The sequence below is a fragment of the Musa acuminata genome, chromosome BXJ2-3 (genome assembly GCF_036884655.1).
Source record: "Musa acuminata AAA Group cultivar baxijiao chromosome BXJ2-3, Cavendish_Baxijiao_AAA, whole genome shotgun sequence".
NCBI classification, from domain to species: Eukaryota; Viridiplantae; Streptophyta; class Magnoliopsida; order Zingiberales; family Musaceae; genus Musa; species Musa acuminata.
Window position 1 is genome coordinate 2,604,105 of NC_088340.1, and position 23,293 is coordinate 2,627,397.

The 23,293-nt window shown below is 39.7% G+C and overlaps 4 protein-coding genes across 6 annotated transcripts; 2 read left to right on the plus strand and 2 right to left on the minus strand.

Annotated features, from left to right (window-relative positions):
* Window positions 1-42: 42 nt before the first annotated feature.
* Window positions 43-2,183, minus strand: LOC135606890 (aspartyl protease family protein At5g10770-like). The gene is made up of 2 exons (XM_065098236.1): window positions 1,991-2,183; window positions 43-1,542 (listed from the first exon to the last, which is right to left on the minus strand). The coding sequence occupies exons 1-2, from the start codon at window positions 2,151-2,153 to the stop codon at window positions 308-310; spliced, it is 1,398 nt and encodes a 465-aa protein (XP_064954308.1). The 5' UTR covers window positions 2,154-2,183; the 3' UTR covers window positions 43-307.
* Window positions 2,184-4,373: 2,190 nt separating this feature from the next.
* On the minus strand, window positions 4,374-7,952 carry LOC135606892 (uncharacterized). 3 transcript variants are annotated; one of them, XM_065098239.1, is made up of 2 exons: window positions 7,616-7,952; window positions 4,374-6,644 (listed from the first exon to the last, which is right to left on the minus strand). In XM_065098239.1, exon 2 carries the CDS (start codon window positions 6,610-6,612, stop codon window positions 4,888-4,890), a length of 1,725 nt encoding a protein of 574 aa, XP_064954311.1. In that variant the 5' UTR covers window positions 6,613-6,644; window positions 7,616-7,952; the 3' UTR covers window positions 4,374-4,887. The 3 variants fall into 3 exon arrangements, with proteins under 3 accessions (XP_064954311.1, XP_064954312.1, XP_064954313.1); XM_065098240.1 differs by lacking the exon at window positions 7,616-7,952 and adding an exon at window positions 7,267-7,586; XM_065098241.1 differs by lacking the exon at window positions 7,616-7,952 and having other exon boundaries at window positions 4,374-6,278; window positions 6,353-6,495.
* Window positions 7,953-12,741: 4,789 nt separating this feature from the next.
* LOC135606893 (probable protein phosphatase 2C 66) lies at window positions 12,742-18,182 on the plus strand. The gene is made up of 5 exons (XM_065098242.1): window positions 12,742-13,160; window positions 15,048-15,434; window positions 15,699-15,816; window positions 16,136-16,359; window positions 17,312-18,182. The coding sequence occupies exons 1-5, from the start codon at window positions 12,837-12,839 to the stop codon at window positions 17,867-17,869; spliced, it is 1,611 nt and encodes a 536-aa protein (XP_064954314.1). The 5' UTR covers window positions 12,742-12,836; the 3' UTR covers window positions 17,870-18,182.
* Window positions 18,183-18,730: 548 nt separating this feature from the next.
* LOC135606894 (protein GAMETE CELL DEFECTIVE 1, mitochondrial-like) lies at window positions 18,731-23,198 on the plus strand. Its single transcript, XM_065098244.1, has 3 exons — window positions 18,731-19,561; window positions 21,687-21,876; window positions 22,778-23,198. The coding sequence occupies exons 1-3, from the start codon at window positions 18,825-18,827 to the stop codon at window positions 23,003-23,005; spliced, it is 1,155 nt and encodes a 384-aa protein (XP_064954316.1). The 5' UTR covers window positions 18,731-18,824; the 3' UTR covers window positions 23,006-23,198.
* Window positions 23,199-23,293: the final 95 nt, after the last annotated feature.

Here is a 23,293-nt window from a genome sequence, read left to right on the forward strand (position 1 = left end):
AGTAAGTCAAAACACTATCTATAATGGATGAGAAAAATATTATTATGGTTGACGAGAGATATTTTGGATATTATTTCTAATGAGAGACCAATCAAAAAAATAAAAATAGGTGATATTTTTTGAAAAATAAAAAATAAAAAATACTTTCTCGAGAAAATCGTTTAAAAAAATCTTCTAGAAGGAATTTGACACGACCAATCGATGCTTTGACCGTTGCTTTGTTAACCTTTCACAGATACTTTTATTCTGTAGTTCGTCCTTTAATCATTCCATTTGTTTGCTACTGTCAAATGACTGACTGATGATTTCAGCTGCAAGCTTTGGCCCCAAATCCAATCTTCCTCTTGGAGACGTCATACACCACGTTGTACGTTCTCTGCTGCACGTTGGCAATGATGGCCAGGTCGTCGGCGTTGTCGTTTCCAGCGAAGGCCAGGCAAGCCTGCGACACGTTCGCCACGTAAAGAATCCCGGTGAAATCAACGCTAAGCGTAGCCCCGCCGCTGAACACGAGCGCCACAGTCGGCACCGACACCGTCGTGTACCCCGTGAAGTCGTAGCACGTGTCTAGTATCGACAACGCCGGCGCGGGCGGGTACTGTGTCATCTTCTGCTTGAACGCCGACCGCAGGATGGCGTACGCCGACGGTGGCAGCCGCGTGATCACCGTGCCGGAGTCCATCAGCGTCCCAGCGGTCGAGAACACCATCCTCGAGATGGGCAGCTGTTTGCCGCCCACCTTGATGGCTATCAACCTCACGAAGTAGAACGATGGCATTTCCGGCACCGTCAGCATGGGCGTGTACTTGGTGCTCGACCGCGAGCCACGGCCGATGGTTAGATAGCCAGTCGAGCTCGACGTCGAGGGCAGGCAGTAGGAGAACACCGCGCCGTACTTCCGCGACGCCTGCGACACCAACGACACGCTTCCACGGCCGAGGCCGAGGAGCCCGGCGGCCCTGCCGAACAGCCCGCTGTTGGTGTCGCCGCAGCCGAACTTGAAGCCGGGCAGCACGTCGGACGGCGACAACGAGAGAGTGTCGCGGCCAAAGGTGCCCTGCGTCTGCGACTGGTCGCCGTACTGGACGTCGTAGCGGCAGGTGGACGCGTTGGAGCAGCTGTGCGAGTCGAGCCGGCCGCAGTCGGCGGAGTTGCAGGCCAGAGTGGCGTACGTGGAGGACTGGGCCGGGTCGAACACCGGCTCCTGCTGCGCGTAGCAGTCGTTGCATGGCTTGCACTGGATCCACGTCACATCGCTGCCGGTGTCGAAGACGACGGAGAAGTCCATGAGGGGGGTGCCGAAGCCGACCGTGACCACGTAGTTGCCGGTGCCGAGGGAGCCACCGGTGCGGGCGGGGATCCTTGCGGCCGACGAGCTGCGCAGCTTGTCGACCTGAGCAGCAGCAGAGGCCCGGACATGAAGCGAGTCGACTCGGGCTTGGTCGGCGTCGAGAAGTCGGGCATGGGGCACCTTCCGACCGTCGTCAAACGACGAGCACGGACCGTGCCGATGGACTACCTTCAACTTGGACGGATCAGAAGCTGCGGAATTGGAAATTACGGTAAGATTCATTTAGCATCAGGGGATTGGAATCATTCATAAACAATGGTTGATATTAGAATGAAGGATATACTAAGTTCATGGTGGAAACAATCTGTTGGTGGACTGGGAGATGAATTTTCCTGGCTTGTTCTCTGTGACTCAACTTTGAATCATTATCAATCCAAACTACAATGATTTGAGCTCTATCGAAACTATTATATGATGGATAAGACACCGCTACTGTCCTTGATTGGTCACCAATCGCTTTCCTCTGTTGACCTACCTCTTTAAACAAGCATGGTGTGCAGGAAGGCATCCTAAAGCTGCACAGGCCATCTTGACTTCTGCATAGCTTTTCGGTGGTATACCATGCTATATATGTATATATATATATATATATATATAACACTCGAAATTCTATATATATGGAAAGAAATTTGTCTCAACCTTCTGGGGAAGAGCACGCAGACTTGGGTAGCAAATCATGGATGCTGAACACATGCATATTTGGAGGTTTTCCATACGCTGACGAACGAGAAAGAGCAAGGAAGAGGAGGAGGAGGAGGTGGTGGAGGCAACGGCGGCAGGAAGAGCAAGCAAGAGAAGCCATTACGCTTGCAGAACTCGGTGATCTGAACTTGGAACGAGTGAAGGGAGTAGCTCTAAATAGCTGTGCCTCTGCGCGTTCAAGTTTCAATGGGTGGTACATCGCTTTCTCCAACTTGTCTTCCTCCTGTGGCCACTCGAGTCCTTCTCTGTGGCGATTAGGTCATGCGTCATTGCGCAACAAATTACGGGTTGGGTCAAGGAAAAGACCCCCGTGATTCTTTATGAGATTCAATCCACTCACGAGCAGAAAAGGAGGTGTGATCACAAGCTGGAAGGCACTACGAATTAAGCCCGTATAATTGACTCCTGACTTGTTGTCCGACACTCTCGAGTCCCGTGGGAAGACCATCCAAGAAGAGTCCTCAGCTTTGAATTGGAATCTTCTTTCTAACTTAGGCCGTGAAGCAATGGCGACCAACTTTTGAGCTATTCCATAGACTTTACAACTTTATGGCTATTTGTTTAGTATTGGATTAATGAACTGAACTCTATCGTTCCTCGCCCAAAAGAACCATTGGCTAATGTTACTTGATATGAAGGATCCAAAGCAACCACCAAAAAAAGAATGTCGAAAGAAGAACCACAAAGCATTCGAGAACAATCATGATCTCAAGGTGGCCTATCGCTTTCTTCTTCCTTCCTTCCTGCTATTTCTTCTGATATAATCATGTGGAAAGACATAATCTAATCCATCTCAAGGCAGTGTGGCTCCCTGCGACAGGCTCTCTTACGTTCATGCGTTTGTGGATGACATAAGTCTACGGAGACATGATGTTGCAGAAGTTGCATAATCCACCGCACCTCTCCGACATTTCCCATGGCAAGCCCCGTTCAGTTTGTCATGTCCTTGCTAAGCTTTTGGAATGTTGCAGAAAACGAGCCATGGGGTTCGTGCAATGCTTCTCAAATGGGAACAGTGGTGAGAAATCTGCGGTGGCTCAGTCACTGTCGGTCGATAGACCATGAGACATGGTCGAAGGACTTGTAATTCTTCCTGCATGTGTTTCATTTCTCCTCGGGTTAAGCCAAGCACTCGAAAAACCATCTCCACTGCATATGCTAGATTAAGCATCTTATGTGGAGATCAGGATACCTGCAGTTTAAGGAGTGCTAATATCACAGACTATACAAATCACCCAGCTTGTGTTCTATACAATGTCTTTCTTCTCCGATGAGTGGTCAGACTTCCACTTCAAGTGTTGGAAGATGTAGCCAGGGCACTTGCAAATAACAAGTCGGGTGGTTCTTGATGTGCCTGGTTGGAGATGGCATTCTCGAGGGTTGTTGAAGGATGCAATTTGCATTTCGACTTGGAACAGTGAAGATAATGTGCTTCCTCTGGTTCAGTGGTGCCAGTGCCTCAGCCACTAGCTTTGTTGCTTGCTCATGCCATGATAAGTGGGAGGAGTAGAAAATTAGAACCATTCAACAAAGGGGATGATTCTTGCAACACCACATTTGAAGCATGGTCATCATGCATCAACCTGCGTAGTAGGTGGTGTTCTAAGATTTGCACCCAAAAAAGAAGGGTTTGACCAATGTGCATTGGCTGTTCTTACAACCTCTGTTCAGAAGCAGAAAGTGTTGTGCTAGCCATTATTATGAAAGATTATGGATGGTAGCATCAGCCCTTTTTTTGTCAGTTACAGAGATGACTGAATCAGTAATGCCCATTTCATATTAGCTTTGAGCATGAAACTAAAATTAGCTTGAGGATTCAATATTATGTGCCCCAGAGGCATCTTGTAAAAAAGAGGGAACATTAAAATGACATAACTTTACAAGGTTGCATATTCATAGAAATAATTTGAACAAATATGCAATAGACAAAAAAAAATTAGCAAAATATTCTTACTTGTTTTTTGTTCATGGATAACTTGAACAAGGCAGCAGTTCTGATCAATTTAGTCCCAGAAAAAGAGAAATAGTTGCTTTGTGTACCTAATAGCCTTTAGTCCACAAACAAAAAGCTATATGAATATGCAAAATACTCCAGTTTATAACTAGTTTCTGACATCCCAGTTTGGTCCAATTTTTCTGCTTTTGTTCCCTCTGCAATAAGCAACAGGTCCATCTTAACAGGTGCAACATCTGGTGCTTGCTAGCAGAACACTGCAGAGGGAAGTACCACATATTTGAATTACTTGTGGAATTGTCTCAGTTTGACACAGATATTGCCTAGAATTAAGATCGATGAACCATCTGAAAGGTAAGCAATTGCTTATGGTAAAGGACATCTATTTGATCGCTCATGTTAAAATACATCGACTTACAACATCTGACCATGATCTTACCAGGATCAGCACATGAAAAATGACCACTGAAAAAGGAGAAAAAAATGATCTCCCTGATTGTCCACTTGAGGAAGTCGGATACAGAACAAAATTCATATCAACCCTGAGAAAGGGTAGAAATATAAGGACAGCTTGCAAATAGTAGTCTGTGATATGCTGGACTATTATTTTTTAAAACCGATCATCTAAAAATATGTAAGTTCCGTTCAATTTCCTACAAAAAGTTAAGTTCAAACCATCAATGTGGATCCTTGCTTGCCTCTCATAGTACAAGCCTGCCAAGAAGCGGATTATCCTTTCAAGGGGCCCATGGCTTTTACGATAGTATTTATTGATATTTAGTTCCTAAAATGCCTGATAGAAGTCCCCATTCAGTACATGAGGTTGCATTAATTGGATCAATAGTCACGTAGCGGCCAATCCGGCAGCAGGTGCTATTCATTAAGTATTGTAACCTGTCAAGCCTCTGAACTTAATCTTAATTGCCATCGGTTTTGGTTTTACTATTCCACTAGGAGCAGCTGGCTCAAAGTTGACTATGTCTGGTTGCTGCTTAAGAGAATCCACTTGGTTGATCTTTCTGTATGGTTTTTTCCTTTTGTATGTTATAGGAGGAGATAGGAGACATTTTTCAGCTCCTGAATGTGTCACATTTGTTGCATCATCTTTACTCCCATCCTCCAAATGATCAGTAGGTTTTGTCAAAATGTCATGTTTGTCAGTACAGTTATCTGCGGTCCTTAAGCCTGCTTCGCAAATAGCGTTCAGCCTCTTTTCTCGGTGTTTTTCAAATGTAAGTGGGAAAGTTTCTATCTTCGGATCTGCAGAACTTTCATAAATCGATCTATTTTTCTGGGTGTTTGTATTGTTCAAGATCTTTTTGTCATTGCGGTACTCCCCGATCAGGTCAGCTTCACGAGGAAAATTTCTTAAATTCTGGTTAGCTATTAAGGGAAAGTGTTCTTTGAATTTCCCTACAGCATCTTGCCTCACATCTGTAATTATCTTCAGCTTTCTTGGGAATATCTCAGAATCCATGAATGTTTCAGCACCTGCGTATAGAAGTTCTTTTTTTTGCACCGCCTCTTGATTTCCATAAGCAATTCCATCTCTGTCTAACTGATGTAAAATTGGCAACTTCTCAGTAAAATTGAGCCCATCCCTCTTAAAAACAAATTGTGGACCTGAGGCTCTAGGTGCATGAACACCCCAAATGTTTGCAGAGATTTGTTCTGATTCTGTTCTTGGCTTTTTTGGATTAAGAGAATCATACTTGGGCTTTATTTTCAGAACACCTTTAGCTTTAGGCAGCTGCTTGGTTGGTTCTCCTGGTTTATCGGGCAATGGTTGGAGGGTCTGATTTTGCACTAAGCCTGAAACAGATGGCTTTAACTTCAGAACTCCCATTGGTTTCCTTTTAGTGTTGCAGAGTAGACCATTTAATGGAAATGATGGGTCACAATTTTCATTTAGATACTTGGCCTTCTTTGAGAATGGTAATGTTTTTTCATTTCTTTCAACCATCTTTAAGGTATCTTCATCTGGAAACGCATTCAAATCGACCACGAAAACAGGTTTGTGCCCCTTGCTACTGTTCCAAGTAAGAATCCTTTCTTCAACACTGATATTGGATCGGCATCTACCCCATATCTTTTTCATCTCCACGAATGTCTGAGCCATATTCTTGTGATATGATCTTAACGTGTGATAGTACTCACTTCTCTGTAAGAACTGTAGGCCTTCTCTCAAATGAGTAACTTGTGGAGAATAAAGTCCTCCCATCAATCCATTATAAAACTTCTTGAGCGGGCTTCCAAAGAACATATTATCACCTGTAAGCAATTCATGTATTGTAAGCCAAAATGTTTCTTGGTCCATATCCGGAAGAAAAGCTACCAGAGAGAACCTTTCATCTTCGGTTAAGTGGTAATTCCAAGTTTCCAAAGAGAGTATTCCGTTCAAATCAGGAAGATCATAAAGCTCATATGGGATACTGCACATCTGACCTCCAATCATAAAATATTCACAACCCACCTCAGCAGCTTCATGTTCATCATGATCGTCGCCGAAAATCCTATCTGAAAACAATTTCTCCTCATGCACAAAGCTTTGTTGCAAATGATGACTGTTTCCAGGCCCTTGTGGCCTTATTTTTATGATGCCCATTGTATGAGGGGCAAATTAGAGTATGAAAATGCCTGAAAAGCAGCCAACTCAAAGTTCAAAATAACTTCAATTTATGATAATGCAAAGCAAATTATGATTGGATGTTCTAGTAATTTATACAAGCATTTGAAATTGTGGTGCATGAATGTATATAATGAGATAAATTCATAGAACAATGTCTGATCAATTGAAGTGATAACCTTTTGCTTCTAAATCCCAAACAAGCAAAAAAAAAAAGGGGGGCCTTCTCGAACAGCTGACGGAATGCAACTTGCATTGGGAAGTTTGCAATGCTGCAAGCTTCTCTGTTCTTAAAACAGAAAGAAAGGCTACAATTTGGCAACATACATTCAAGAACTGTGGTAACACGACGTCACCGAAGACAGAGATACTTTGGATTACCAAAAACTCATGAGACAATTTCCACAAATCTAGCAGCATTTTTCTCTGAGAATTCTAAGAATATGTGACTATCAACTACAGGGATGCGTACAAACAAGAAAGATTTGATATAAACAGGTTAATCTATGTATAAACAAGAAAGCATAGGCGAAGGTTTCAAGCTCGATTGAAAGAACAAAAATCAACAGACTGGAAAGATTTCTGCAACATTTTAAGCCGAGACTTTGGAATAACCGAAGCAAAGAACACGACCTGATCACGTACAGAAGAACTGCCGAAGCTCAAGCAATCAACATATATAAGCAAGCTAGCTTAGGAAAACATCATCTTGGCATCACGAAGCCAAAACAAAGCACGAAATTGTAGGGAGACGAGAGCCAGGAGAAGGGGGAAAACCCATATTTTTCCTCCCCCAAACTCGGCCACCAACCTTTCCATCTTGATCGATCAAACTATCCGAAAACCAAATCCAACCTAGGTTTCAAGCCAAGATCAAAGAGCACCAAGAAACTCCTCAAAAAGACGATTTTTTTCAGCAAAGCAATCGCCTTTGCAAGAAAGAAATTGATACACAGATGGGGTCAGATCGGGTGACTCTAACCTTGGAAGAGCGATTGATGGCGAGCTAGGGTTTGGAGAAGGGACCGAAGAAAGAAATCATGCACGGAGGCCTCCATTGCCCCCAAATCTTTCTCCCTCTCCTTCTCTTTCTTTCTTTGTCTGTGTACAGAAATAAAAGTTCCCAGAAACAGAATAATAATACTACTGTACACACAACATATGCTCCCTTCTCCTCCTAACAATCACTGTCCTCACCACCACCGAGTCACAAGTTTGGCACTTTCAATTCCCCCTAAGTGTCTTACGGCCAACTCTTTTCACAGGTCACCAAATAGTTGTTTATGTACAACAATTGGTATTAGACATGGCAGTAGGAAAACCAGTCATTTCTTGTTATCTTTTCTTCTAATCTTCCCATTCAGGGAATGAAATGGAACTGCTCCATCATTATGATCACATGTAGGAAAACCAGAGTATTAGACATGGCAGTAGGAAAACCAGTCATTTCTTGTTATCTTTTCTTCTAATCTTCCCATTCAGGGAATGAAATGGAACTGCTCCATCATTATGATCACATGTAGCTGCAGAGAATTATCTAGTTGTTCTTCTTTGTCAGAACTGATGTACTGGATAGTTATTTCAGATCATCTCCTATTAATGAGAGCTGGAAATGAGTTCACCTTCACTGTTTGTGGAACATGCTTCCAGCACATACTGCATGGCCATGAGCTTGCATTGTAGCAGTCGTACAAGTTCCTGTTGGAACATCGGTCGACTCTTTCCTTGTCCATGCAATCTGCCATCTTGAGACCAACAGAGGCAGGCAAATCAACCCGGAGGCCAGGAGAAACCACCAGAATCTATGGCAATCAGAAATCTCTGCAGCGGAAGGTGAAAGGGATTGTGTGAAGCTGGTCAGCTCTTCACGTCCTATGACTAAATTGTTTCTGATCGATATCACTTCCCTCTTGTCGGAAAAGGAATCAAATGAGTAGTAAATCTCTACTCGAACAGTGCAAATCAATGATGTGGAGGAAGCTGCATTCACGTTGCGGTCATAACAAGTTCACTGCTTGCAGATGCCATTCTCTTGGAGAACAAACAAAAAAGCAAGAAGCAGAGGTACACACCTCATCTGAAGGAAGAGGCTCCAAACATGATTTCTCTCTTCTTTCTTCTTTTCCATCCCTCTGCTACTAAGAATGAGGATCTTGTTGGATTGATACATCCTGTGAATTCACAGAGTACAACGAATTGCAATTTGTTTGCATTGACTGGTGAACAAACTATAATTATTCTTGGTTTGATAGCTGGACCTATTCTGGCAGATTAAACCATTACAAGCTCTCATACATCAGGTAGCAGACTCCATGTTTCTTCTGCATAGAAACTGGTTCTCAATTACTTCTTCCATTAATAGTTTATATTTAAAAATTATCCAAAACTTATACCTTTTTTTTTTGTTCTTTTATTTCACAATTTTTTTTGGGGTCACCATCTTTCAGCCCAGATGGAAGAAACAACAGAGAGATGAAGCCCACTGTATGTAGCAGAGACTTCTGCATCAGCACCAACAATCAACATGAGACAATTTACTTATATATTCTCATTGTTTCTTATGCTATATAGATCATGGGAACCCTACAAACATGGTAGTGTCATCTGTGCCAACAAAGACCCTCATCTCCAACTCAACATGAACCATACAACCTGGATGATCAAAATTCTATTCATGGAAACAGTCCTTTTATTTACAAATATATGATTGCATACACTAACCATATATGGTTTTCATTCACATAAGCATCACATTTTGTGGCCTCACTTATTGCTGCATTAAATGGAGAAGAGCTAATTGAAAACTAAAGACCAACCCTTCATATCTGCTTCCTTGATATCCAGAGTGTATGTTCTACACCTGTCTTTTTTATGCATTATCTCTAAACATGTAATGTCATCATCAGAGAAGAACTACTCTGTGCCAATTGGCCTCTGTCCTTGAATTGAAGAGACTTAGTAAGCTATGGGTCAGTTATGTTCTTAAATGTAGGATCTTGTAGTATGATCTTCATTCTCATGACAAACTAGTTACTGTGTTTGCATGTTATTCCTTTATGAGTGCAGAAGATGTTTAGGATGAACAATGGACAATAAATTGGTATACCAAATGGCCTGATCTCAATTTAATTTGTGGACAAAGAGAGTTCCCCACATCTCATTTATTTATAGCCAGGGGAACAATAATTTTGGTAGATGAAGAGTAGGTCCTCAGTCCCCAAGGACTGCAATCTGAGGCTTGCAGAGGGTGAATTTGGTGGTTCATGTCAGTTCAAGGCAGAAGAATGGTTGGCACCAACATCATTGAACGAGACACATGAATCCAATTCAAGACTGAATGCCTTGACAAAGATTGAAGGAAAATTCAGAAGCACTAATCTCTTGGAAGACATCACAGCATTTATGTCTGTGAGAATACTTCTTTCTATCAAACTTGTTGTGACAATGAAAAATGTGCAATTCCTCATCTGAAACCATAATTCATTTTCACTCAGTAAACACAACCATCCATCCACATTTGCAGATGAAAAGAAGAAACAAAACACTTGAACTTTGTTTTCAGCAAGACTTTTACTGGATCTCTTTTGAGATTTGGTTAGAATATGTGCCTAAGAAATGAAAGAGAGCAAGGCATGTGCAAGATGTTGGAATTGTTCAGTGACTGTTCACATCAATGCTGACTTAGCATGTGTAGGTTAAATGCTTAAATTCAATTTGTCACACAGAATCCAATGCTGCATCAACTTGTTGTCAATTACTTTTAAGTGCAGACATCTTATTAAACAGCATGTTTGTTTTCTGGTCACATGAAATGCTTTGAGTTCATCTCTAGTGAGTAATGGAGATTGCCAGCAAAGCTAAAGCTCAAGAAAAGCTGGTTATTGCCCAACACTTGTATTGGCTATTGTAACTTTCAATTCCATAGGACTGTTACATCTAAATAATGGAGAAGAAGACATGGAAGGGTTTGATATTTATGCTTGTTTGACCACAATAGCAATGTCATTTTTTGGTGGTCCTCACCCTTCCCTCTTGACACCAGTTTTAGCCCCCAGCCACAATAACACTGACCAAAAAAGAGAATATTAATGTATAGATATCATTTGTTTTATAATATTTAATTAATATGCTATTTCATCTTATGATATATTATACTTTTATGTATCTTCTCAATATAAAGTCAAGGTTTCAAAGTCAACCAAAAAAATATATATCTTTGTAAATCATGACCAAATTTCTGAGGGGAGTTGGGAATGAGACTGATACTTCTGAAGGTAATTAGATTCAGCAAAGTAAGTGGAATGAGAATGAGTATGATTTCAATTGGAAACATCAACAATGGATATCAAACAATTCCTGTTCTCATCCACCACATGAATCATTTGGTGGTAGATAACTCCATGGCTGGTTTGGCAGGAGGACCCACCCACCATTGCCAAGCCTTCATGTGCTGTAGGCTGTAGTGATTATTGAGAGGGTACAGTGGGTTTCCCATTATGCAAGAATATGACAGAAGAATTTGTCCTCAATACTGGGACACAAAACACAACACAACAAGGCAGTGCATCCCCCACCCACATGCACCCACTGCTAAATCCCAACACCTTTCCACAACCATGGCAGCCAAGAAGCAATTTTTTTTGCTTCAACTTGAAACCTGTGAGATATAGAAAGCCTTTTTTAGGAAAAGGAAAATGGAGAGAAAGAAAGAAAGAGATTGAGAGCTTTCAACTTTTGACCATCAGGGAGTGTTCATACTCAATGCAACACTTGATAGGTCATGCATAGATGGTGAGCTCTGCAGTTGTAATTTTCTCAAGCACGAGCAGTGGCAGTGTCAGCTAAATTTGGAGAGTCTGCATGGAGTTGGTGATCTTATTCTTAAGGTGACAACTCAAGCTCCATTGTCACCCAAAACAATTAGTAGTCAAGCAGAAGAAGATGACTTCATGTCTCATGCTGGAGGTCAATAATTTAGTGAACTTGGTTTGTAAGATCCAAGTCTTGCAAGAATTAGATGCAAGTCCTGATCAATCTTGTCCAAAGTTCATGTAAATTAGATAATTACTGATGGATAATCAAAGAAATTAATCCTCAAAAATTCCCCTTAAGCAATAGCTTCCTTTCTTTCATTTTCAGGTTGTGGATGACACATTAGTAAAGAAATTAAGATACTCTGATAATAATAATAATAATAATAATTTCTAGTCAAGAAATTAATCTAACTTTAGACTTTCTCAACATGAAATTAAAGAAAAGAAAAGGAGAGAAAGCAATAGCTTCCTTTCTTTCATTTTCAGGTTGTGGGCAACCAAAGGTAGGGTTCCTTCTTGCTTGCTACTTTATATAGGAAAAGGGCAGGACAAAGAGAAATAAACAAAAAAGTACTCATCATTAGATATATATATCTCTTATTTGCAAATAACTAAATGGGATGACTTGGTCTTACCCATGCCACATTTACTATATTTGTGCCACTGATGTTGTTGAATGATTCAACCATGAAAAAGTTTGATGCATGACATCCCAATTTTGACTTGTATTAGAACCCCTATCGTCTAGTGTTGACTTGCTTTACTTATTCACAAACGAGACTTAAAACAAAGTGTTGTCATTTGCCAAAGGAAGTGAATGCCTTCTGAAGAAAAAATATGTGTGAATTTTTTTAAATATTTAGGTTTAATAATTTCTCGTATGGCGTTCTAATTAAAAGAAATTATAAAATATTTTTTTTTTCATAAATGATCATTCTACTTATGATTACTATTAGATCTATCATCGTCTATACCCTACATTGCCCCTGTATATGTGTACGAAGACGACGACAACAATACTCGTAAAAGGATCACGAACAATGACAAGATTGGCGTTAGGTTTAGAAAAAAAAAAGAATAAATTTATTAAAAAATAATTATTTTTTTACATAATTAGGGTATAATTTTTTGAAAAGTTGGAGCACCATATAAAAAATTCTTAAACTCAGAGGTTTTTTTTTCTTCAAAAATTCGTTTATATATATATATATAATTTCGTTTATATATATAATATTTTTTTTCGAAAATTCGCTTCTATATATATATATTAAAAGCACACAAAGAAACTGCCATTTGAGAGTAATAAAACAAGCAAACAGGCAGCCCCACGCCTCCATCGCCCACTCCTCCCAGTCTCCAATCTCTCTCTCTCTATCTCTCTCTTACTTAATGGGCTCGTGCCTCTCGTCCTCCTCGTCGCCGGCGACGGTGGACAGAACCCTAACGGCGGGCCCCCGGGGAGGTGGCTCCTCGGGCCTCTCGCGGTTCCGATCAAGGAGCTGGAGGGGGCGGAAGAAGGCAATGAAGGAGAAGCAGAAGAGAGGAGGCGGGGGGCGGCGGCGTGCGGCGGTCGACGGCAGTGGCGAGGCCGAGGAGGACGAGCTCGACCGCGTGCCCGGACGGATGTTCTTGAACGGCACCAGCGAGGCGGCATGCCTCTACACGCAGCAGGGAAGGAAGGGGACTAACCAGGACGCCATGATTGTGTGGGAGGTATCGGCTCTCGAACTCCTTTTTCGTTCATGGGATAAAAAAACGATGACTTTCGTTGTTAATACCACGTGGATTTGATGGCAAGAATTGGTCTTTAGGCGTCGGTGAAATTTTATTCCATTTATCCAGATAGAAGCATCAAATTAATGTGTTTTTAACTCTAAAAATGTCATCTCTAATTAGATTCAGTCCCTTTATGTCTGATTTTGGAAATGTTCTCGTGACCTTTGCTCCTATTGAATATTCTTCAAATATGTTGGATATGGATATTTGGCTTTTTAAATGCGGTTACCTTTTGAGATCGTATGGAACAAAACTCACGGTCGAAGATTTTACACGTAATTGGAAGGTTGAACATTTGCATTGGGAGCAATACGTCGCACGGTGGTATATTTGAAGCATGATTTTCCCATTCTTTGTATGTGTTTCCTCTAATGTTTTTTCTTTGTATCTTGTTCTTTTAACAAAATTCTGTGGCCGATCCCTTTTCCCCTCAACAAATAAAAATCCTTTTCTTTGTTCCTTCATAAGTGAATATTAAGAGTCCTTCTTTCCTAGCATGTGATTTTTACAAGAAAAGCATAAATTTAGAACATGTTTCTTTAGCAAAAGGAGTCTGACATAGTCAAAAGAGCTCACACTTATAATGGTCATCATCAGTACTTTGTAAAGCTTAGCTGAATTTAATCTTCCAGCATATTTCAATTCCTTTTTACTATTCTGAATATGCAATTGAGCTTCATTCTTAGCTCTAATGTTCCACCTTTATCTATAACATTAGGATGTTTAATGTATCTTTGATATGTTAGCATGAGTTTGTAACCCTCCTCCATTATTTATTGCTTTAATGCATGGTAGAAGTTACTTAGCACTCTGACTTATTATTCACTCTTGTAAGAAAGTTAGAGTAAGGCGTATTTATTGTGACTAATATATATGGTCTCTGCTACTAATTAACCATAAACGTAATAGTGTGAAAGAATTGTCATCATAAAGTTTCTATGTCTTGCAAAATGTTTTGGAGAAGCTTGGCATCATACCAAAGACTATGTTTGACCAAGGAAACTATTATGTGCAAAATTCAGTCACAAATCTATCGAGGTAAGATGGCTTTCATGTAAAATTTGTAACTAATAGTACTATGATGTACCATTTGTGGCTTCATTGTATTTCTTTCATCTGGTCATAGCAGTGAAATTGGGACCACCTTAGGTCATTAATGGGACTTTCATGATAGCCACCAGGCATCATTAAGGAAATGAAAAACATAAGAATTGATGGCCATCAGATTGCCTATGCCTTGTGTTGTTGAATAAAAGATTAAAGTATTTAGCTTTTTAAATTTCTTATATATGCATCTCCTTTCTGGAGGTTTGTTAGCAAAAATGGACTTCTGGAAGGCAAAACTGAGCTTTAATAAAATGGAGAACTAAATCATCCATAAATTACCACATGTATCATACCTTTGTTTAATTGGGTTGGTTAGACACATATGAAGTACATAAAATACCAAGAGAGATGACTCAGAGCAGGCACAACGTCCAAGTTAGTATATTCTTACTATAAAGCTTAACTTTTGTTGGTTCTGATACTTGAATCTGGTTTTCAATTACACTTAATTTAACCATCAACATGATTGTATTGTTCCATATGCCTTTTCAGGCGCATGCCTCATATGTCTAATGATATATTTTGAAGTCCCTTATTTTTATATTTCAGTTTTCTCAGTTCAACTTCTTCAGTATTTGTATATTGTGTTTATCAGGTTCATTCAGATAACTTGGAAAAACATTTGTTGCACAAACTAATAATACATTTTGGTTTTGTTTCAAAAGCTAGGATGTAAACTTTTTGAGAACTTACGTATAGTCACATTTGTGATTGTAGAATTTCTCTTTGACAAAAGACACCATTTTCTGTGGGGTTTTTGATGGTCATGGTCCGTATGGTCATATGGTTTCCAAGAAAGTCAGAGATTCTCTTCCTCTCAAGTTGTCCACCCAATGGAGAGCTAGTCTTAACAGTCATGAGAGTCCTGATCCAAACGGTAGCATCTCTGGGAGTATGAACTCTGAAGAAACAGCATCTATGAGCATAGATGATGAGTGCGGTGAATCATTAGATGTTGATGAGAATGAAAAATTGCCTGAGATGTATCTTCCGCTAAAGCAGTCTTTTCTCAAGTCTTTCAAGTCGATGGACAAAGAGTTGAAGTTTCACCCAACTATTGACTGTTTCTGCAGTGGAACTACAGCTGTTACTGTGGTAAAGCAGGTATTGTGTTGCAAAATCTTTCAGTTTCTCTGAATTGGTCGTCTTACTGGTGATTAAATAGTTCTCAGATTCCGAGTTGGATTTATCAGAGATTCTAGATTTGCTAGATTCATAGAAGCTTCCAATTCTACTGTTTGCAATTTCAGATTCTAAAACAAGTGATTGCTTGGCTGGTTTTTAAGTTTTTGCTAAACAATTTTAGGAATCAGTTTTCCTTCTATCCATATGCTGGCCGTTAAATTTTGTGTTACTCTACCATACCAGGGACAAGATCTTGTTATCGGGAACATTGGCGACTCAAGAGCGATAATGGGAACACGGGATAAGGAAAATAATTTGACTGCTGTGCAATTGACTGTTGATCTGAAGCCCAATCTTCCTAGTAATGATCTCTTTCCATGTGACATTTAAAGCCTTTTGGCATAGTAACTTGCTTAATGGAGCATTTTTTTGCTTTCAATTAGGATATTTTCATTGAGTAATGACTTTGTTATTGAAGTATAAAATATCTTGGATTTTTCCAGCATTTTATCCATCTATTATAAGAAGTGAAAGAATTCATTTCCATGTTCACTACGATGCAGTTTTTATCTTCTTTTCTACGTATATAAGTGATATCCATTGTCATTGTTGATGAGTTTTAATAAACTTATTAACTTATGAGGTCTGTCTAGGACTAAACTTTGATATGTTGTCATTAGGGGAAGCTGCTAGAATCCAGCAATGCAAGGGACGAGTTTTTGCACTGCAGGATGAACCAGAAGTTGCACGAGTTTGGTTGCCAAACAATGACTCCCCTGGCTTGGCGATGGCCAGAGCTTTTGGGGATTTCTGTCTTAAAGATTATGGTCTAATATCAGTTCCAGAAATTTCATATCGTCACCTGACTGAGAAAGACGAGTTTATAGTTCTTGCAACTGATGGGGTACTTCTCTTATAATAGTTTAGTTGCTTTTATCATGTATTTTGGGATTTCTTTCTTAAAGATAATGGTTTAGAATTAGTTCCAGAAGTTTCATACGATGCATTATTAAGCCTATTTTTCAGTTTTAATTACAGTTCCATCTTTATCCCTTTTCTAGGTTATTGCGAATGTGAATGTTTTGATCGATCTGTAGCCATTCTTCTGGTTTATGGTGCTTTGGTCTACAACCTTTGAGTCAACTGAAATGAATCTAACACTTCAATGATTATGATCAACATCATTCTTCTAAAACTACCCCTTTACATAGTCCTCTTTTGCTATCTCAAGTGGGACTTGTGCCTATTCAGTTTTTCACTCCTTTGCTTCTGTCTCTGGGAAGGGACAGAAACTTCGAAATTTCGTTACTTTGAATCCCTCTTTTAGTGTTGTGCTGCTACATGTAGATAAGAATACTGCACCTTAATATTAAAATTATGGAGAAAAGTACTTGTGGAGAAGTTGTATTTTTCCAGTCACTGTCATCCATACAATCAAATATTGGAGTTGCAAGGCTGTAAATCAGTATGAATATAGTGATGATGCTTCAAATTTGCTCTTATTCAACTGCTCCCACTAGGATGTCCTGTCCACAGCATGATCTCAATTCTGAATTAATCCATTCCTTGGAAAGGTTTTTTTTTGGTCCCTGCATACTCTAAATATCTGTTTGAGATAATCACAAATTTGTAATTATAATCGCAAGAACTTGCCCCTAATTTCTGATTGGTGATGGAATTCTGATTTTATTTTCTTGCAAGTGTATATTATTGCAGTACAACTAGTTATTTGAATCTGATAATAGATTAGTAATCTAGGAACCTTCAGTTTTGCATCTTATATATTTCTTGATGAATCACTAGCTTCTTGTTTAGAAGCTGATGAAGTTTTCAATATGAGAATCAATTATATGCAGGTCTGGGATGTTCTTTCCAACAAGGAAGTAGTTGATGTGGTTGGTTCTGCTCCCACTCGCAGCACTGCTGCAAGAGCTGTTGTTGACTGTGCCGTACGAGCCTGGCGACTCAAGTTTCCAACATCAAAAATTGATGACTGTGCTGTCGTCTGTCTATTCTTGAAACCCATTTCATCATCTGATCCAGTTCAGAAATGTGACTCCAACAGATCAGATGCTGAGTCAACAGAGACAGCAGTCTTGGTTCTTGCAGATAAAGAAGTCACAGTCAAGCAAGAAACACATGAATTAATTACTGTTGATGTTCCAACTTCTGCTTTGGAACCTTCTTATCCTGTTCACAGTGCAAACGAGATCGTCCCAGTATCAGAGGGACCTGATTTGGAAACTGTGACCGAAAGATCCCAGTCTACCAGGAGCCTTGCCGACTGTATATCCACCACAGAGGAGGAGGAGTGGTCTGCCTTAGAAGGTATCACCAGGGTGAACTCCCTACTTAATCTTCCAAGATTTTTATCTGGTGATAAGAGATCCTCGAGTTGGAAAAAATGGTTGTAAGAAGCCACAGTCACATGTAACGTGGTTATTCTATTATTGCCCAGCTCAAACACAAGGAAGATCAAGGTGAAAAATATCCTTACAATTGGGAAGTAAATCTGAAAATAGTTGTACTGCAAATTTCTCCGAAGCCAATGTTCTCATTAAGTTTGGATTAGCAATGTTATCTACATTGATTGTAGAAGTGCAACGCAAGACCTATCTTCTGTTATTATATTCTGCTCATGCTGGAGGTCTAGACCTCACAGGATTCTTTTCTCATGTACAAAGTTTTTGTGTGGAAAGAAGCCTGTGAATCATGTGTTGCCTCCCACCTATGTGAAGAACAGCCTGTGTGCTCTCTTGTTCAAGCATCTTTTTGTGTTCCATTTTCTTGTTCTACCAATCGAGCATCCATTTCTGTTCATCTTGCTTTGTTAGGTATGTGGAGTTACTTCAGTTTATGCATCTATCTGGATATCTATTCAGAATTCTTCATATTTCCTGTCAATCTAATGGCAGCTTCTTGCCAAGAATATTTGGTATAAGATATCTATATGCAGCTTGTGCATCTGATTTGGTCCAATTTTTGTACAACAATAAGATTGTTTTTCTATAATAGTTGGAATTAACTTTTGTATGTGCAAGATTGTGTATATTCATCTTTTTGGCCAAATCTTATATATATATATATATATATATATATATATATATATATATATATATATCAGCCATGCGATATGATATGGACGGATCGATTGTGTTTCAGCCCAGCGATGGGACCCACAGTGACGAACAGACGTGACGCAGGAATTGTAGGGTTTGAATTAAAGGTATCATTGGAGGGGATCCGCACCCATCCGGGGAACTTCTATAAACCCTAGAAGCTGAAGGTAAACCCCGTCTTCGATGGCGGAAGAAGAAAAGCTCTGTAGCTACAAGAAAACCTAATAGTCTCATTCCCACCCCACTCGAGATGTTGTCGTCGACACGCTCACTCCTCTTCCGTCGCCGCCTGCCCCGTCACCTCGTCTCCCTCGTCAGATCCTCCCCGCTTCCTCCTCGATCCACCGATCCAAACGTCCCATTCGGATCGATCGCTCTCCTCTCCACCAGGCTTCGTTCCCTCTCCTCCTCCTCCTCCGGCTTCGGCGAGTCTGGAGGCGGCGGAGAGGGGGAGACCAAGGATCCCTGGGGTGGTTCCGACCAGCCCCAATCCTCCTCTTCTTCCTCCTCCGGCGGCCTCGACTGGGGAGAGGCGTCTTCCTGGTCCACGGGGCTGACGAAGGAACATTTCGATGGGGAGGCCGTCGGCCGCCAGGTCTCGCCGACGAGCGAGCTGAAGGCGCAGGCGCAGGCGATGGACGACGAAGATGAGATCTTGCGAATGCTTGAGAAGGACAACAAGGAGAGCAAGGCGTTCGTGAATGGGTGGAGGGAGCGGCTGATGGAGACGTACCATCTCCTGAAGCAGGTGAGGGAGCCCGGGGTCAGGGGGTCATACCTTAAAGATTCAGAGAAAGCGGAGATGTACCGGCTCCATAAGGAGAACCCGGAGGTGTACACGGTGGAAAGACTGGCGAAGGATTACCGGATCATGCGGCAGAGGGTGCACGCCATCCTGTGGCTGAAAGAGATGGAGGAGGAGGAGGAAAAGAAGCGTGGGAAACCATTGGATGACTCGGTCGAGATCTTGCTGGACAACTTCCCCGAGTAAGTGAAAAATGAAAGAAGGAAAAAAAAGCTTTTTTTTTAAATGTTTCCTTAATCCATGTTTCTTTTAATTTAAGCCATTGTTTCCTACCTTTTAATATTTGAGCTTAGCATCGGATATGATTAAAAAGAAGTGCTTAGTAGTTGATTTGTTAGATGAAATGGGGATAGCTGTTTGATTCTCCGTATATTATGACCTTTGCAAAATTAATTTTTCATAAGTTACCTCGTGGTGATGACAAAACTCTATGATGCTATTTATTATGTAAGTGAGAGATAATACATCAAAGGGGGAAATAGATGATAGCACTTATGTGTCTTGAGCTTATGCTAAATTTGGTTAATATCAATCTTGTAACATTTTCTGATATATTTGATGGTTGCCAATTAAAGAAAAACAATTTCTCAATCTTTATTATAGCCATTGCAGCCGCTGAAGCAGCTATTAGTCTATATATTGATTCGTTGATTCATCGAACAAAAAATCAACTTGTATCAATCAATCGAATTTGTTGAATAGGTAAAACACATAAATGTTTTTTATATTTTGCTGTAGGAATCTAATTGAGTCAACACTAATCATATGTAGGACTCAATTTAGGAGTCTTATTGGATTAAAAAGTTAAAAGGAGATTCATATTGTCTCTATAAATTTTAATGAGGGATTCTATATGGTTCTTTAATTTACTTGTCTCTATTTAATTGCACCGGGTTGATTGCATCAGTCTGAACAGGACTTTTTAAGAAAGCATAGGGTGAGCAAGCAACCCCTTGAAAATAAACAGTTATTCGTATCGTATTATAAAGTGGTCAGACCTGAAAATTATGAAACTAGGCATTTAAGTTAGACAGTGCAAAAAAAATTGTACAGGAGTTGGAGGCTTGCAGCTCTCCAACATGATCTATCTCACATTCCAAATGTGATGTCATTAAGTTTGGAACTTCTTAAAAATATTGTTAGGATATGTATTTAGAAAGGAAAAAGAACATATTGTTAATAACTGATATGCTCATAGTGATTGAGAAATATGGCAAAGTGGACTGATTGGTTGCAAGACACTTTAGCAAGCTTCCCAATGATATAGTCCTTATAACAGTAGAAATAGGTGTTATTCAGTCTAATTGGGAAAGAGAAGGGGCATCTATTAGCAAGGCTCAATGATGAAATGTATAGCATGAAAGTAAAAGGGCTAGCGACTCTTTTCTTCTCTATGTTTTATGTCTCATTTACTTCCTGTCGTACGCGCTTGTTTTCTTCTTTCATCTAGCAAAATGGAAGTTTTTTCTGTTGAGCAACAAATTTATTTTCTTCATATCTCATAGAGATCTGATATCAGTATATAATGAGTTTATTGATGCAACTTACATACATTAGTACATAACTGCATACAGCGGTACTCACAAACCTTTGTTATGGTTCATATTGTAGTTACTTGAGAAATATTTACTTGTCTTAATTTTTGAAGGGGCATCTATCAGTGAGGCCTGATGATGAAGTTTATAGCATGGAAGTAAAAGGGAAAGAGACTCTTTTCTTTATATTTTATCGCCCATTTGCTCCCTGTCTTATGTGCTTGGTTACTTCTTTCATCTAGCCCAGCGGAAGCTTATAATGTTGAATAACAAATTGCTTTTCTTTATATCTTATGCAGTTCTGTTATTCAGTGTAAAATTAGCTGATTGATGCAACTTTGATAAATTAGTTCATAACCATGTGCAACGCTTTGCGAAACTTTGTTATGGTTCATGTTGTAATTTGTTGGGTAATATTGATTTGTCTCAATTTTTTAAAGTGTATAATATTTGGAAATTTTCTACTGCACTGGCATTGCATGGAATTGCTACTCTTGAATATTTGACATCAATATGACATGTTACATAATTTTGATTTTGGATATCTTGCCTTTTTCTAGCTTTGGTGTTAATTTGAATTGCTCCACTATAGAGCAGGGATAGGAAAAACTGAATTTAATTGATTTTTCTTGCCAAATTTTAGAAAAATATTAGATACCTTTAATGGGTTAATTAAATTTGGTCAAATTGGCATTAAGGTTAACTTGCAAAAGAACTGAAATCAACCTCTGTATTGTTGCGGATTTAACACTTCATTTCTGTTCACTTGCAGGTTTTTCAATTCCCATGATAGGGAATTTCATGTCGCCTCTCTTCCGTACAAACCTGACTTCAAGATCATGCCTGAGGATTGGGATGGCACCACAAGAGATCGTGACGAAGTTCTTTATGAAATCTCGGTGAAGGAAGATCAAATGCTGTATGAAGAATTTGTACAAAAACTGAATTTCAATAAGAAAAAAGTAAGTTATCTGACTTACTGTTATTATTTCTTCTTAATGCACCAAAAAAGATGCATTTTAATGCGATCATTAGAAAAGATAGTTGATCATTTCTAACATCGAATGGAGATTGTGTTTTCACTGGTTAAATTTAACATTGTACTCGCCGAGATACATGGCACCTCCTAGGTTAGCTGATGATTTTGGATTGCTATTTTGGCCATTACTCATCTAATATTTCTTCTTTCATGATCTTGGTTGCAATGTTTAGAAAACACTTACATTGTGCATTAATTTGTTAGCGGATCATTTTTCACTGGATAGATCGGACTTGCATCTCTCTGTTTCCTTTTCTGTCGTAATTATGTTCCCCGATGTCATAGTATTGAATGCTGTCAATGTCAGATCTCCATGGTACCTAACTGCTTTTGTATTTAGTTTAGATATGTAGAGTGGAATTCATAACAGTGATTTGGAGAATGTGGATGCACATCATGCTTAGGTATCATTTATTGGAATTACTGTATATGCACATCATGATTTGGAGAATGTGGATGGAGATCATGCTTAGGTATCATTTGAAAACTGAATATTTGTATAAGTCGGGACTGGTTAGGCACTGTAACAATTCATGCCAAGTTTCGAAATTTTGATGCTTGTTTCTTCTGACAGCCTATTTTGCTATTGACTATTACATTTGTGCCCGATAATTCTTTGTTACCTTTCTTGGCTTCTGTCAAAAAATTAGAATCTAAGAAGGGAACTACATTATATGCCCCTGATAGGCTTAATACAGTGAAGCTGTCTTTTTAAATGGATCAGCAGGCTCATGTATGGCTTATATGCTGTTTATTCTTCTGTATAGGACCTGCATGACTCGTTTACTAGTAAAACTTTTGTCCTTTTGTTTTTCTTCCACCAGGTTGCTGGGGAGGTAAAATTCCACAAATATAGCAGGCGGCGGCCGTCAGATGGCTGGAGCTTTACCGTCGAGAAGTTAGGTGTCCGTGATAAACGTGGTAGCGGTGGTGGTTTTAAATTTGTTAGCTTGCCTGATGGATCAAGCCGTGCTCTGAATGAAATGGAAAAGATGTACGTGAAGAGAGAGACTCCCAAGCGTAGGAGGAGGATACTTCCTCCTTTCAAGTGACCATTGCATCGCTTATCCTTTTCGGCAATGCAATGCTCACTCACGTTTGTCTGATAGCTAAAGAAACCATTGCATTGCTAAAACCTTTTTGGATTTTCATCTCTCTGGCAAAGGGGAGGAAAGGCCATGCATCGGGCAGAATGTAAAATGATGTTTCAGATGTCGTATGAAGGAGCTTTAGTTATACTGTGAATTTGTTTCCAATAATGTCTGGCTGAATTTGTTTCCGATAATTGGGTTTTTTTTTTCATCAAAATCAATAGAAATTTGCAATTTTTTTGATACAAT